Source organism: Bemisia tabaci, chromosome 7, assembly GCF_918797505.1.
Source record: "Bemisia tabaci chromosome 7, PGI_BMITA_v3".
Taxonomy (NCBI): Eukaryota; Metazoa; Arthropoda; class Insecta; order Hemiptera; family Aleyrodidae; genus Bemisia; species Bemisia tabaci.
Genome location: NC_092799.1, coordinates 20602119 through 20617795, shown reverse-complemented (window position 1 = coordinate 20617795; position 15677 = coordinate 20602119). Strand labels below are relative to the sequence as shown.

Genomic DNA, 15677 nt, shown 5'->3' with positions numbered 1-15677 from the left:
AGGGTCGCTTCGTCGAACCTATTATCTTCCACGCCCGATTAACCATTCACCGTGACGCCAGGATCCACCAAATTTTCACAAAAATTGTTTTCCGTCTATTTAGCGAGTTTTTCCTTACTTTCCGTTAGTGTACAAATAAAAAGAGACCTCATTTGTAAAAATCGGCCGAATAGGAGAGAAGTTACAGTTCGAAATCCAAAGAGATTAACTCAACGCGATTTCGATGCACGGCAGTTCGCCCAAATCACGGTCGTGCGAAATGCCGCATATCAGCTTAAAATCAAGATAATTGGACGGAATCTTTAAAATCAATTTACATTCAACGTTCATGAATCAATATTTTCTCCCAAATTTAGCAAAAAGTACCAATTGATGCAAATAACAAAGACGTGAAAATAGTAGGTATGTGTCCAACATTTTAGTTATTCGGCACGCTTTTCCAACATATTCATGTTGGATTTTTCTGCTTGTTTTTTTTCTTTTGGTTGGCATGACTTTGATGCAAAGGCTTTCAGAAATTTAGAATCAAAACTTTTTTTCAAACGTTAAGTCTCGTTAAAAATCTTAATTGTGATCTAACCACCAATTCTAGATGAATTCTTGTGAGATCCACTTTGTTCCATTTAAAAGGGAAAATAATTAGAAAAGCTGATGCATTTCATACCACTAAAAAGGATCGTTTGCGACACAATAATGTATGTCATAGTAGCGCATCGCTTCATCCTCTCATCCAATGTTTATTAGCGAAGTGTCTCCACGTGGACCTTCACTTTCATGGAGGCTTATTCACTCGAAACCATTGGATGAGAGAATGAAGCGATGAACTTCTCTGACACATTAAAATGCTTACCATCTTCACCAAAACTAAAACGTAACATTTACGACAAAGTAAGAGAAAATAAGAAAATTTTAGGTATATAAGGAAATCAAACAAGAAGAGGAAGATTTTTCCAGTCGATGGACTGAACTTAATAGAAGATGATCCGTATACTTGATTCATGACGTCACCCTTCTGACGTAAGAGTGTATCTCGATTTCCTTGTGAGCCCTATTTCACCTGTAAATCCATGCTTTATGGGGGTCATGCGGGAATCGAGATACGTTTTTACGTCAGAGGAGCAACGATGAGAGGTAATTATTTCACAAGCAACGAGTTTCACTGGAGAATCAAGGGTAATTGATTGCATTACGATTAATTATGCAATGATTCACAATGAAATTCAAAAAATGGGAAGCCTGATTCCTATATTCCTCTTATAAAAATGTGTCATGCATCGGAAACTAATTTGTAGTGAATACAGCGCAAGGCTCAGGCTCTCAGTTTGAGAATGCGTAAATTGCAGGGAGCATTACCTCACTAGGTAATGAAAATCTTGATTTATGCTTCATTTATCACTATTCTCCTGTGCGATTACCTGAAATGGCTATTATGAAAGATGATTCCTTGACGAATGACAAAGTTCCAGCTGCATGTTTTGGTTTATTGACACTTCATTCTCCGGTCTTGGCACGCAAGACGTACAGTGCTCTCTTCCAATTCCGTAATAGTTTAATGTTTTGCAAGCTCTGGATTTCAATATTTTCTTTTATCAGCTCTGAGGAAATGTTTGAAGAAAATCAATTTCAGCCTAAGTAGGTGTAGACTTTTATTTGCAAATGAAAGTTAATTTTCCGCTCAAAATTTTGCACTGCGTTTTTTCGCAACCTTACACTTTAACAGCTAACAAACAAGGAGTGATCTTCAATTTTCATCTACATATCTTACACTAATCGTTTTTAGATCTCATGATAGGTAATTATGATTATGCAGCGCTTCGAGATGAGATAGATAAGTAGGGTATTATGTACACCTTGCGAATAAAAATCTTCAATTGTGCGTTGAGAATTTTACGGCAGAACAGCCTATCGGAACATTCATTCCACGCAAATTTTTTACTCAGCCATGAACATAATTTTCTGAATTACTAATATCCGCTTACAATGCATTTCCAGTAGTGGAGTTTTACGGTGACAATATGGTTTTGGGCGTTTTTTGTCCTTTAAAAGTCCTTCCTTATAAAGTAGGTTACATAATATTTTATTTTTTAATTTGCCCCACATGTGTCTCATTTACGGTTCACGTTTTCTAGGAGTGATGTGGCCCCTAATTATTACAAGAAACAACTCTCGTGGTTATGAATGTGGATATAAATTTTGAGTCAACAATTCAACAATTACAATAAATCAGTCACAAAGGGCTTGATTTTTTTGGAGGCATTTGCGAATGGTTAAGTTATTGATACAATTTGCCTGAAGTTAATTGGAATAAAGCTACCGCTTTGTTGTGTAAATGAGCAGTCTACATATCGTGTGACAGCATGTTTTGACGACCAAATATCTTTACCAAATCTAAAAACTTTCCTCCTGAAATGGAAGAATTTAGTAAGTCGAACAATAGGAGCATGGCAAACATTGGAGGACTTTCGATCATACAGGAATTTTCAATGAAAAGTTGTGCATTTACAAGAGTGGACCATGGCAAGAGCAATGTTGTTCAAACTGGATGTACCGATGGAAACCAAGGAGCTCCAGTTGACTTAAATAAAGTCATTCGCCTCGTGGAAATCCTGAAACAGTGTCAGAAATTTTTTACTCGCAAAGAATTTAAAAATTTACTCAAGCACAGAGCAGTGCGGTCAAGTTTAAGTGGTATTGCAGATTTGTACAATAAAGGACGTATCAGTTTAGAGAAAAATGCAATAAACTGTATCATTTCATTTCTTCGGCTTATAAAGAAAAGAGAAAATAGTTGCAAGAAAAATAAAAGTAACGGAGAAACAACTAAAAACAAGCTAGAGTTAAAACTATCGGTTATGATCGCAGATTTGAAGATGAAAAGTACCTCTCGAGACTTGATTCCTAGAGGGGGAAGAACACCTTGCAATAAAAGACAAGAATCTTCATCCCAGGCCTCAATTTCTACGCGCAATATCACTGGCAGAAAACCGCGAAGAAAATCTTTATCAAAATCTATGTCAAGGTCTAGATCTAGATCTCCTCCTCTTAGAAGAAATCTTTTTCCGCGGAGGGACCATTATCGTCCAAGTCCCCCGCCGAAGCGAAAAAACTCATATTCGAGGTATCGAAGGTAAGTTACTCTGAGTTCTTTTAGTGTGCTTCTAACTTTGTGACTTTGTGACTTTTAGTGACTTTTTCAAGCGACTCCTTTTTTTGATTCGCACGTTCGTTCGTTTCGAAGAATAAGTATATTGAAAAATTTAAAACAGGAGCCGAAGGAACAATTGACTTTTGGTGCACGTTAATTTTACTTGAAAGAGACACTCACATTCAGTTTTATTTCATGGACCCTTTCTTTAAGAGCAAAATATAATTTTTGATGGTGAATAGGGACCATTGAGAACGGAAGAAAATGGGCCACTTGCGTTAGTCATAGAATCGTGTCTTGACGCATGATTCTTTTAGATTAGCAGAAAATAATAGGATCTGTCCAAACAGCAACTTTCTACGTTCAATATTAACCGAGATATTGCCCTTTTAAAAGTCAGGTTTTTGACGTCATCCACCGCGGTAGTGACACCCTTGGTCTCTTCCATCTCGGATTTAGCAATTAGTAATACACACATATGCAGTGGTTACTCAGCGTGAAACACGGATGAAAGCAAGGAGGAATAAACCAATGATGTCACTACCGTAGCGTATGACGTCATAAACCGAACTTTTCATTGCGCGATATCCTGGTTTATGTTGAACGTAGAGAGTTGCTGTTTAGACAGATCTTATAATTCTCAGCTAATCTACAAGAATCAAGCATCAAAACACGATTCTCCGACCAGTACAACTGACCTATTACTTAGGACAGCAATCAGGGCCGGATCAAGGGGGTGGCCACATGGGCCGCGGCCCATGGCGGCAAATCTAGAGGGCGGCCAATTTTGCACTTTTTTTAAATGTAGGTATAAAAAAATATCGGAATTAGAAAAAAAAATACAAACGAGAAAAGGCGACAAAATCTGTCATTTCCTGAGAGTATAGTAATTTTTAATTTTGTCGTCTTTCAGTGATACAAGAGACAGCACCTTTAAGTAGTCGAGTTAAGAGAGAAACCAAACACGCAATTTGGCCTGAAACGGCGCGGCGCAGAAAGCAATGATGACGAGGACTTGAGATGAAAAGGAGAAGCCCCCGGCGCGGCGCTTCAATCGGCATGTAACACATATTAGCGCCTACAAGAATGCATGAATACTTCACGCATTGCGCCAAACACAGTGCGGTCAGCGCGAGACGCATGCCGCCTACAAGACTGCGTGAATACTTCATACATTGCGCCAAACAACGCGTCTGCGCGGCACGGCGCTGGAAGTTGAAATCATTAAACCACATTCATGTTTGTTCTTTCATAATTTTTTTGTTCATTTCTTATGAATGAAAGGCCTTGTCCACGCAGAGATTGGTTTACGAAACTTAACTTTTGCTAGTAGTGTTGACAGGGCATTCCCAAAACATGTGTTCAACACGAGTAAACGCTCCTTATGCACCCCTCCCCCGCTGGCACGTTCAGTTGATGGTTTTTATTGATGTTTCAATACGAATGAGAAGGAGGCGGCAAAATACAGGCGGCCCATGGGCGGCAAGTAGGTAAATCCGGCCCTGACAGTAATTACTGTCGGAAATCGGACTTATGTTTCAACGAAACTTTTCCTAGTGTCCGTATGAATAAGTTGCGAGTAGTTCACTTAATTATCGTTCGAATAGGCGGCGTCATAATAGTCCGCAAATTTTGCACCCTGAACAAAGTGGATTGAAATTAGAAGTAGCTGTTCCTCATAAATACTACGCCTCTGGAAATGCGGACTTCAAAGTTCAAATCGGCATTACTACAATTTAGTTTAACATTTTCATGCGTTCTTTTATCCCGTAAAGCCAACATGTGCGTAGAGCACTACTTTTGGCTCTGATATTAATAATTTCACTGTAAGTTTTTGCAGGCTAGAACCCTTTCCTCGTTGACGGTCACATGTACTGCGCGCTAAGTTGAAACGCCGTATGAACATTCAGACGTTGCCAGATTTCATTCAATAAAATGTTTATTTTTGAGGAATGTTAAGAATATTTTTCTTCCAACTTTTCAGATAATTTTGCTCGCAAATTCACCTGAAACTCCAAAAAATTTCAAAGCAAAATATTCCTAACTTCCCTCAGAAATAAACATTTTGTCGAAAGAAATTTGGCAACTCCCGAATGTTCATACGACGCTCCTCCTTAGCACGGCAGTATACGCATTACATTTGAATTTCATAGGTCTGGATCCTGGTCTCCGCTTTCAAGTTCTCGTAGCCGTTCCCGTTCAAGGTCTCATTCGCCACTAAGAAAAAGGGATTACTTCGATAGCAGAGAAAGCAGATCACGATTTCGAGATCACCCCTTCAAATATTATGAAGAATCCTCAACCTCTAAATGGCTGCCGCGCTCCAAGAGGCCAAAAAGTCCTGCGGGTCTTATTAGAGAAAAAATACACCCCAATCGACGGTCTCGCAGATCTTGGTCTCCATCCATGGCGTCATTAAAGAGAGAGGTAGATATGTTGAGAATAGAAAACCAAACTGCTCTGAAGGACCTACGGGAATTGTTGGCACATAATTATAGTTCGTCCAGTTCAACAACTCATGACGTCGGTGTAGTAAGTACAAACTAAATGCATTACACATGGAATATAAGTTTAATTTTCCAAAGCAAACTTTCGAATCAATGCTCAGTTGCAAATTAGAATATCCAATCTAGACTTTTTCTTATGAGTCAACTTAAAGTTCTGAGTCCTAAAGTCTAAAGTTCCATATTTGACGAGGACGGATTCTTTCCTGAAACTTACCCTGCAACTCGAATTCAATTATTAGAGTATTGATTACGGCTGCAGTGGGTACTTTAAAGAAAAAATTCAGATATTTACATATTTTTAACGGTAAAAAAAGTTCAAAAAGCCGAAAAAATATTTTTACGATAGTTTTTCGATGATGGAATTTGCTACGATTTCACATATCAACGGTGTAACTACAAGACCACGTATCTCGTTTGTAGTGTTTGAAAGTCTCTGTTCCCATTTCATTTTTTGAACGGAGAACGAATCAATTTCATGCCTTGAAGTTTCCACAGAGTTAACTTCGCACAGAGAAGGAAAATCACGGAAGTTTTCAATCACAGTGGTTTTCCGTGTAAAAAATAAAGTATGATAGGAAGTCTACGACGTTGCAAACCGAGATACGTGGTCTGGTAGTTTCATCGTCGGTATGTAGGTGGATTCAGTTCATAAGAAAAAAAATCGGCCCATGTTCAAGCAAAACTGTTTCGAGAGTTATTTTTAGCTCCACAAGTTAGTGTAATTTCTCTTTTAAAAAATTAGAAGTCCCTTCAAAGATTATAGGTTTTTCAAACGTGCAATCCAAACCCATCCTCGATATCATTTCTAAGAACGTTATTGAAATGTCAGACTCACTTTAAAGGTGCGGTGGCGTTTGCGGACGTGGCGTTTGCGAACTCCAAGAATCCGGTGGCGTTTGTGGATTCTTATATTTTGATGGTGGCGATTGCGGAAAGGCGGAACAAGGCCGGTGGCGATTGCGGAAAGGCGGAACAAGGCCGGTGGAGTTTGCGGACCAGAGAATTTCGGCGGTGGCGATTGCGGACGGAGGGGTTGGCACTTAATTATGCTTCCCCCCACCCCTGAGCTGTATATTAAAGAAAAAAATTACCGGAGAGGCTTAAATATTATTTATAAAAATATAATTGAAAACATACGAATTAGCTGGGTTTTATGTAATATTTTGTCATTTGAAATGACAATAGCAAACTCAACAAAAACTTCGAAATCATAAGTTCAAAACCGCTGACGCCGCAAGTTTGAATAATCACATCAAACACAGTGGGCCGGCACGCACGGCGCACAGTAGCGCCTTACAAGACCGCAGGATACTTCATGCATTGCGCGTACGGCACGGTGCGCGTGACGCGGGGTATAGCGCCTTACAAGTCTGCAGGATACTTCATACATCGCGGGTATACCACGGTGCGCGCTCAAGTCGTTGAAAAGTTGTATTTTCTTGGTGTCGAACCTACCCCGAAGTACCCAATTTCCGAATAAAGCACACCGCCAGGCTCTGGATTCCTTTCCGTGGATGAAAAAAAATATTAGTATTAAACAATAGTATTATATTAGTATAAAAACATATGAGTAGTGAACATACGGTAAATTTTTAAAAAAGGCATATCAGAAATCAAGAAACTAATAAATCGTCAGTTTCAGTCCATTTTTAGGATTCAAAACATGTTGTAAATTCTAGTCCAAAATTACTGAAAGTAAAAAAATTACATATGAAAAATGAAAACACATAGGTACATAGGTACAAACTGCCGTGCTATGGAAAAACGCCGTATGAACATTCGAGAGTTGCCAAATTTCCTTCGATACAATGTTTATTTTTGAGAAAAGTTATGAATATTTTTCTATGAAATTTTCAGGTAATATGTATTAAAGTGCGAACAAAATTCTATGAAAAATTGGAAGAAAAATATTCATAAGTTCTTGATCTCTGATATGCATGTTTTAAAAATTTACTGCATGTTCACTGCTCATATGTTTTTATACTAATATAATACTAATATTTAATACTAATATTTTTTTTCATCCACGGAAAGGAATCCAGAGCCTCTCCGGTAATTTTTTTCTTTAATACACACCGCAGGGGTGGGGGGCAGCATATTTAAGTGCTTACCTCTTCGTCCGCAATCGCCACCGCCGAAATTCTCTGGTACGCAAACTCCACCGGCCCAGTTCCGCCTTTCCGCAATCGCCACCATCAAATAGCACATGGAGTAAACATGAAAACCCTGGAACTTTTCGGATTGAAATTGCCGCTTTTAGGGTTCATTCACCATATTTTAGAGGATACTTTACATGCGTACATAGCGCCAGAGTCGGCGCAGAGCTGCGTGGGCGTGGCGTTTTCCGCTCAGTTATAAATTCGCCTTCACTTTGCATAGTTAGGCAATTTAGAGCAGGTGTACAAATTAAGATTTTTCTAAAAATCTCCTCAGGCATTTTCTCATTCATTATCAGTAAGAACTAATTTCCTTGCGTGCCCACCTATAGGGACTAATTCTATCAATCCATTCTTTGTTGCAGCCAAGCAATGTCCGTCAAACGGATTCGATTTCGCGTCTCGTTGTGAAATTGAAAGGAGATTTACGCATTACACGTTTCAATAAGGAGTAAAAATGCCAAAACGAAATCCGAGTACACAAGTCCCATAGAAAATACCGATGTAAAAGCATGGCATGGACCATGCTAAATAATTATCCTCGCAAAGAAAAAAAGAAACTTGGTATAAAGAGGAAAACGTTACACAGACTTTCATTTTTACATGCTCTCGATGACACGTTAATTTGTGTTTTTGCATGTTATCATATCCACATAAAAATAAGGATTGTGTTACTATAAAATATCTAATTTGGGTTCTGCTCTGTTTGCAGCCATCAAATCCATATTCAAGTTACCTTCCAACCCGGAATGATTTCCTTGCCCAATACGGAGCCACTGTAGAAGATCAGTGCTTCTCAGTCTCTGAAACCAGCCCCCAAACTCAATCAAACGGTCAAAATTCTTATCAAATTGTGTATAAGGGTTCAAACCAATTTCCTGGACCAAGCATGTCTTCATATTCGCCACCTAGCAACGAATTTTTACCAGAATCTGCAGAGCAAATAAGTCTATCAAAGCAATCGTGCATTATGCATGCACCTTTACCTACTGTATCGCCTCCAGATGTATCGCATGTGCGACTGCACCTTCCATATTCTGATATTCTAACTTATCCTTTTCCTTCAATGGATACTTTAGTGACACCTTCAATTTCGCCATTACCTCCATCCACGTTGAACGAATTTAAATCTCTGAGAACCACTAAATCGTCCAATGAGCCAGTTTTAAATGAATCAAGTACTGAACAACGGTTTTCAAAAGAGATTGAACATGTTGAGAATATAGAAACACAAGTAAAATGCTGCGAAGTAGAAAGGATTGAATACTCTGGAGAAAGGGTCAATATTGTCAACCCAGCATCGATTTTAGAAAGTTTAAGTGACGAAATTGAGAGACATGTTAACATCTTTAGCGTGAACAAACTGTCTTTTGAAACATCGACAGGCGACAATGATACGGTGAATAGCTCAGAGCAGACGAATGCGATTGATCCATCATACATTGAGAACAGTAAAAGAGAAAAAGTAAGTGTAACCGATGAATCAGCAGTTTGTAAATTTGACAATAAGAAACATCGTAAAGTTGATGAAATAGAAGGTGAACTATGCGAGTCGCGTAAACCACGACTGACGCATTTGAATAAAGGAACAGCAAACCTTGAAAAATGTACAACTTCTCCATCGTCTTGTGAGCACTCCATCAAAAAAAATGGGCAAAATAATAGAGACTTAGGAATGGTAGTTAATGAAATGTTTCCATCTCTTATTATATCGGAAGAATTAAATACTCATGAGGAATCTGACACTGCCAATATAAAAGAAGTTTTATCCGTAACTTCACCGGAATTGTTGGCAACCCTGATGATAGACAAGATGGACCCCTCTCGTGAAAACGTAGAGAAAAAGTCATCAAAATTAGATTCTAATTTTGGCACTGTTTCCTTCAACAAAAATGAGCAACATTCACCACGCGAACGGTTCCATAAAAGATCAACCAGAAACATGATGCAAGAATTTATCGGGAATGATTTCTCTAAAATCAAGATTCCTATAGGAGTAACTCTAAAGAAGTGTTCGGTGCCTTTAGAAAAGACATCAACTCTCCCTCTGGAAGGCAAAGGGTCAGTCATGCATAAGTTTCATAATTTAACGAGTAAAGCTGTTTCAACTAGGACGGGTGAGTCAATTCATCACAGTTCAACGGGCACACCAGCATTTAGTGATTTCAACAGTATGAAGCGATCTAAAAATGCAAAACTACCCACTACTCTCTTGTATGAAGCAGAAAAGACTCATCTGAATAGTGAGCCAGTAATAAGCTCCAAAAAACTTAGAAATTTCTCTTTGTTATCTGAAAATCAGCAACAACCATCGGACCAGGTACCACCTAAAATGGCAGAATCTCTTTCGTGTCTAAATGAAGCAGAAACAAACTTTCATACGGAATCTGATGCTACAGTTATGAGCGAAGTATCGAAATTTGCAAGAATGCCGACATTATTAGTAGCCTTGAAAAGAGGCAAGGGCGACCTTTCTCGTGAAAACGTAGAGAAGCAGTTGCCCAATGTAATGCATGATTTTGGCACTAATGCCTCTATTAAAAATGAGCAATCTTCACCAAGCGAACAGTCAAGCGAAAATTCTAACAGGAAACTGATAAGAGAGCTTTATGGGAGTGGTTTCTCCAATATTCAGGTTCCATCAGGAGTCGCTCTTAAGAGATGTATGGTGACTTTAGGCAGGAAATCAAATCTTCCCTGTCCAACGGGCAAAAGGTCAATTATGCCACCAAATATGTATAAAGAATCTGATGCTGCCAGTGTGAATGAATTTTTATCTAACGGGTTAACAAAAGTGTCAACTGCAGCCTCGGGTCTAGAAAGGAAAGTCCTACCTTGTGAAAACGAAGAAAAACGATCGCCAAAATTAGCTGTTACACTTGATGCCATAGCCTCTGATGAAAAAGAAGATAGCGGCAGACTATCTGCTAGCAATCAGTCACAGGAAAGGCTAAACCGCGATATGATAATAGAGTTTAATGGAATTGCCTTTTCAAATGTAAAGGTTCCCAAAGGAGTCATTCTTAAAAAATGTATGATTTCTTTAAAAAGAACATCTATAGCCAGCCCCTCAGGAAAATAAAGACTTGAGATACAGGGGTATAATTCAGATTCGGACATGAATACGCTGAAGGTAGGCATGAACCGAAAAAACGTGAAATCATTGATGGAACCGGGTCAGATGTTGAGACGGCAAGGTTCTCAGCGAACTTTTTTTTTTTTTTTTTTTTTTTTTTTTTTTTTTTTTTTTTTTTTTTTTTTTTTTTTTTTTGTGGGCATGACTGTGGTGCAAGTCTCCTTCAAAGTCTTACATAGTACGCAAATTATAAAATGTAGCATTTAATGTATCATGTGTCTATTCATTACAAAACTTATTGCAATTTACTTTCCAAGGAAAGGTTTTTAATATATTTGTATTATCATTGACCTTTTTAAGTAAGTCTTTTTTTCTTCAAGAAAAGAGTGTTTTTAAAATTCTGCAGAAGTAAATTTGCTGTTCAAGAGAGGCTATTTTAATAAAACCGCTTTTCTAGAAGACAAATGAGATTATGTACTTTTGGAAGACTTCTTTTGGGTTAAGTATACAAATAATCCGTAATTCGTTATAAAAAAATTACGTTCTTAACCTCATACTGCAAAAGCTAGCTTAAACGTGGTCATGAAATACAATAAGGAGAAAAAAGATTATTCTTTTCGGCGAGTACTTTTATGCTACCGCACAGTGGACCGAGTCAACGGGAGAGGTCGGTCAAGGATTTCGTTACTCAAATTGCAATTTTTGATGTTTATTTTGTCTAATTTTAAATTTTAAGGGATGCTTCTGAGAGCAAAATGCACGAGAAAACCAATGGGGCCACTTTTAAAACCTCAAAGTTTTGTATAAGCGACAGTATAAGCTTTTGAAGTTTCCAAATTTTGTTCGGCCTCGCCAATTGATTCGATCCATTGTGTGGCGTTTGCGAAGACTTACCTGCTCGCGGTGTAGATTATAAGCGGGAGCCGAAGCGCGTTCATCGCGCAGGTGGTGAGGTTTTCAATGTCACTATTAATTACCCTGGCTCCGATAATTAGCATCTGGCAATATTTTTATCTTCCCTCAACCTTCCATACACCCAACTCAGCGATGATCCGACCACACAGCTGCCAGTCTGTGAGGAAACTTCATCAAACCTTCCTAAATTTGGTGCAAATTTCGACTGCACTGTTTAAAATTGCCGTGGCAATTCAGCAGCGTGAATATGATGTATTTCTTGCACAGACTACCACTTCTTAGCACACCAAACCCAATCTGAAGGTCCCGCACGAAAGATTTCGATGTACCCCACGGGGCAAATGATTCGTGCCCTTTTAGGGAACATCCTGAGTAAAATAGATTTTTTTTTAAATTATTTATTCGATGTTATCTGCTTACAAATTAATACAAACAATTTCCTTAAAATAATACAATAAAAAGTTTACAAAGATGTAACAGAGTAATATCTTATTTCCTTGGGCGATTTCGTTTTATGGAACAGCATGAGCGAAATGGAGCATATTCAAAAACTAATTGGTATGTCACACATACAAAATGCAAATTAACGATTGAAATTTTTTAAGGTAAAATTACCCAAAAATCACGATGATCACGTCAAAATGGTCTAAACCGTTCCTAATTGCACAATTCTAGACATTCTTATTGGAAGGGACTTATTTAATATTTTTAAAAAAAAAAAATATTCAAAATGTTCTAAGACGGAGGAAAAATGACACTTTCTAACTTCCCTGGAAAGGAGTCTGGGCGTTCGTCGTCCGAAACTGCAGCCTGGTTGTTCAAATTGATAGACAAAGAAGACAAAAGGGACGTGGAGGGATCCTATTGGTGGAAGCGGGTGGTTGCAATAGACAAAGGAGGAAGGTATTAGACTAACTAACAACAACCTACAAAAGAGTTTTCAGTTAGTCCATCATTTTCTCCCTTAGTCTAAAACATCCACCCATTTGAACCGATAGAATTGCTCCATACTCCCTATGCCTCTTTGTCTATTGCTTTGTCCATCAATTTCAACAGTCATCCCGCTGCTCCTTCTCAGTGGGCTGATTGTTGAAACTGATAGACAAATCTATAGACGAAGACGACAAAAGGGATATGGAGGGATCTTATTGATGTAAGTCGTTGGTTACAATGGAGAAAGAAAGTAGGTAATAGACTAAGTAACGGCAACCCACGAGAGACCCCGTAGTTAGTCCATCATTTTCTCCCTTAGTCTATAGGAGCCAACCATTTCAACCGATGGGATCGCTTCATACTTCATGTGTCTTCTTTGTCTAACGCTTTGTCTATCAATTTCAATAATCGGCCCGAAGCTTCTCTCTGAATCCTCGACTGCAAACTTCCAATACTGAGCACTTGTGAACACGGCCCTAACTACTCTGCCGTGCTAAGGAAGAACGCCGTATGAACATTCAAGAGTTGCCGAATTTACTTCGATAAAATGTTCATCTCTGAGGAAAGTTATGAATATTTTCCCTTAAAAATTTCAGAACTTTTCGGTGGTATTCCGAGCGAAATCATCTGAAAATTTTGGGAAAAAAATATTCCCAGCTTTACCAGTAAATTCGTATTTTATCGAAGAAAATTTGGCAACGCCTGAAGGTTCATATGACGTTTTTTCTTAGCACGCACTGGAAAAAATACACATTGGATTTAGAGTCCAGACTCTTAAAAACATCGACAAGAAAAAATACTCTTGATTCAATCAGATTTCTATACTATAAGCTCCAAGACCTCCTAATTTTGCGAAACTGGTGACGCTTAGTTCCAGCGTTCTACCGGGCCGATTTTCATGATTTTTGCGGCTATTGACGGGCAATTGTCTCTAAATAAGCCAACTCTTTTCAGATTTTGAAAATATGGCCCAGGTTTTTTTATATTACGTGGTAAAGTTGCGAATTCTCCCATATAAACAATGTAAATTTATACTTTTTGTCATAGTTCGTTTGAGCATTCTACTGGGCAGATTTCCATGATTTTTGCGTAAATCGACAGGTAATAGGCTCTAGATGAGCCCGCTCTAATCAGATTTTGGAAAAAGGACTCAGGTTTTTTTAAAATCACGTTATTAAAGTGAGTGAATTTACAGAGTGCTCCGGGACTGCTACCGCTATGCGCGGGAGGATGCGCAGTGGTCGAGGAGGTTGCGCAGTAGGTGTGTAGCCTGCGCATCAGCTCTACACTTATCTACACAAGATTTCCGCCGATTACCTCAAGACGAGCGGTGGCCGAGTCGTCTACGACATCGGAAGTGTCCACATTGATCAAGGTGTGGGTTCGATCCCCGCCTCCAGAGATACTTAATAATTATCCGATTTAAACTGATCGTTGTTTTACTGTAATACTTCATCAAGCGGTCATTCCAAAACGCGTCCTTTTGACTTCAAAAATTTTTTTTTTTCTTTATTCATCAAAACCAAAAATTTTTTTATTCTATTAAGTATACCTCATATCGAATTTTTTTAGGGGAAAAATAAAACTAATACTAATAGGAGGGTAAAAATAGGGCCGCGAAGCGGCCCATTGTTTGCGCGGAGCGCCTTCGGGGGGTTGGGCCGCGTAGCGGCCAGGGGGCGTAGCCCCCTAGTAAAACTATACTTCATCAAATTAAAAACTATATATGAGTCAAACTCAAAACCACTAAAACCTCTATATTCGTAGCTTCAAAATCACTGATGGCCTAATACTTTACATGTTAATACAGGAATTTTTATTTCATCCATTAAATACAAAATTCGAATAGACGGAAAAGCTAGATGCTTAAATCAAGAACCCAGCCTCTTAATTTGAGCGGATTTCCTTTCGATTTAAGCAAAAATCTGATTGAATCAAGAGTATGTTTTCTTGTCAATGTTTTCAAGAGCCAATGTGTTTTTTTTTTTCCCAGTGCGGCAGTACTATCGTAAGTCACAAGTGCCGAAAAGCCAATTACGAATCTCTTCACTACGACACGGCGCTCGAATCAGTGCAGACTTGCAAATTCGAGCCACACGCACGAGCCGGTAATATGCAAAACCTCGGTCGGCCCAATCCTCGGGTCAATGGCTGCCTTACGAATGATCGTGAGTCACGTCCGCAAAATTCGCACCGGACCGGCCGCCACATTCAAATTTCACCCAGGAAATCACTCCTTGTTAGTCAAAGTCTATCTATCCGACTCAACGTCGAACAATGTCGTATTAATGTGTTGTGTCTTGTTTATCCATCGCAAACGCCGATTTACGGAATTAGAAAGGTCATCTAACTTTAAATAGAAAGCTCCACTGTATTCGCAAAAAAGGACCCGTGTATCTTCTTATCTAAGGTGATAAGAATCATTGAGAATCCTTGGGGATCAATGAGGATTCATTAAGACTCATCAGGTGTTAAGGTCTTATAGTGTACAATGTCGTATTAATGTGTTGTGTCTTGTTTATCCATCGCAAACACATGATTCACGGAATTAGAAAGGTCCTTTAACTTTAAATAAAAGCTCCGCTGTTTTCGCGAAAAAGGACCCATGTATCTTCTTATCTAAGGTGATGAGAATCATTGGGTATCAATGAGGATTCATTAAGACTCATCTGGTGATAAGATCTTATAGTGTACATTTATCTTTACAATAGTAGTAAAAATGGGTAGTGCAACTTTATCTTAGAGGGTGCTTTCTCCGTGTACACGCACTTTGCGAAGCCAGGCGTGGTTCGGTTTTTTCATGGTTTAAATGGATTTTTAGTGAACAATAAACCGGTGTCACTTAGCAAATCTTTACGGTAAGAATTTGAACTTCCTCACAAACTGAACTTTTTTGCAATTCTCATATACAATCTAAGAGAAAATTGACATGAGTATTTTGACGA

At 38.6% G+C, this 15677-nt stretch overlaps 1 protein-coding gene across 2 annotated transcripts; it reads left to right on the top strand.

Annotated features, from left to right (window-relative positions):
• Window positions 1–864: 864 nt before the first annotated feature.
• On the top strand, window positions 865–11151 carry LOC109029659 (uncharacterized). Of its 2 annotated transcripts, none has more exons than XM_072302889.1 (4): window positions 865–1361; window positions 2130–3127; window positions 5299–5677; window positions 8521–11151. In XM_072302889.1, exons 2-4 carry the CDS (start codon window positions 2409–2411, stop codon window positions 10888–10890), a joined length of 3468 nt encoding a protein of 1155 aa, XP_072158990.1. In that variant the 5' UTR covers window positions 865–1361; window positions 2130–2408; the 3' UTR covers window positions 10891–11151. The 2 variants fall into 2 exon arrangements, with proteins under 2 accessions (XP_072158990.1, XP_018895767.1); XM_019040222.2 differs by lacking the exon at window positions 865–1361 and adding an exon at window positions 1422–1632.
• Window positions 11152–15677: the final 4526 nt, after the last annotated feature.

Bases quoted from the DNA above. Each gene is read 5' to 3' on its own strand.
- LOC109029659 (XM_072302889.1), top strand. From the start codon at position 2,409: ATGGAAGAATTTAGTAAGTCGAACAATAGGAGCATGGCAAACATTGGA. The intron at 3,128-5,298 runs GTAAGTTACTCT...TGAATTTCATAG, and splicing joins TCATATTCGAGGTATCGAAG to GTCTGGATCCTGGTCTCCGC. The intron at 5,678-8,520 runs GTAAGTACAAAC...CTCTGTTTGCAG, and splicing joins CAACTCATGACGTCGGTGTA to CCATCAAATCCATATTCAAG.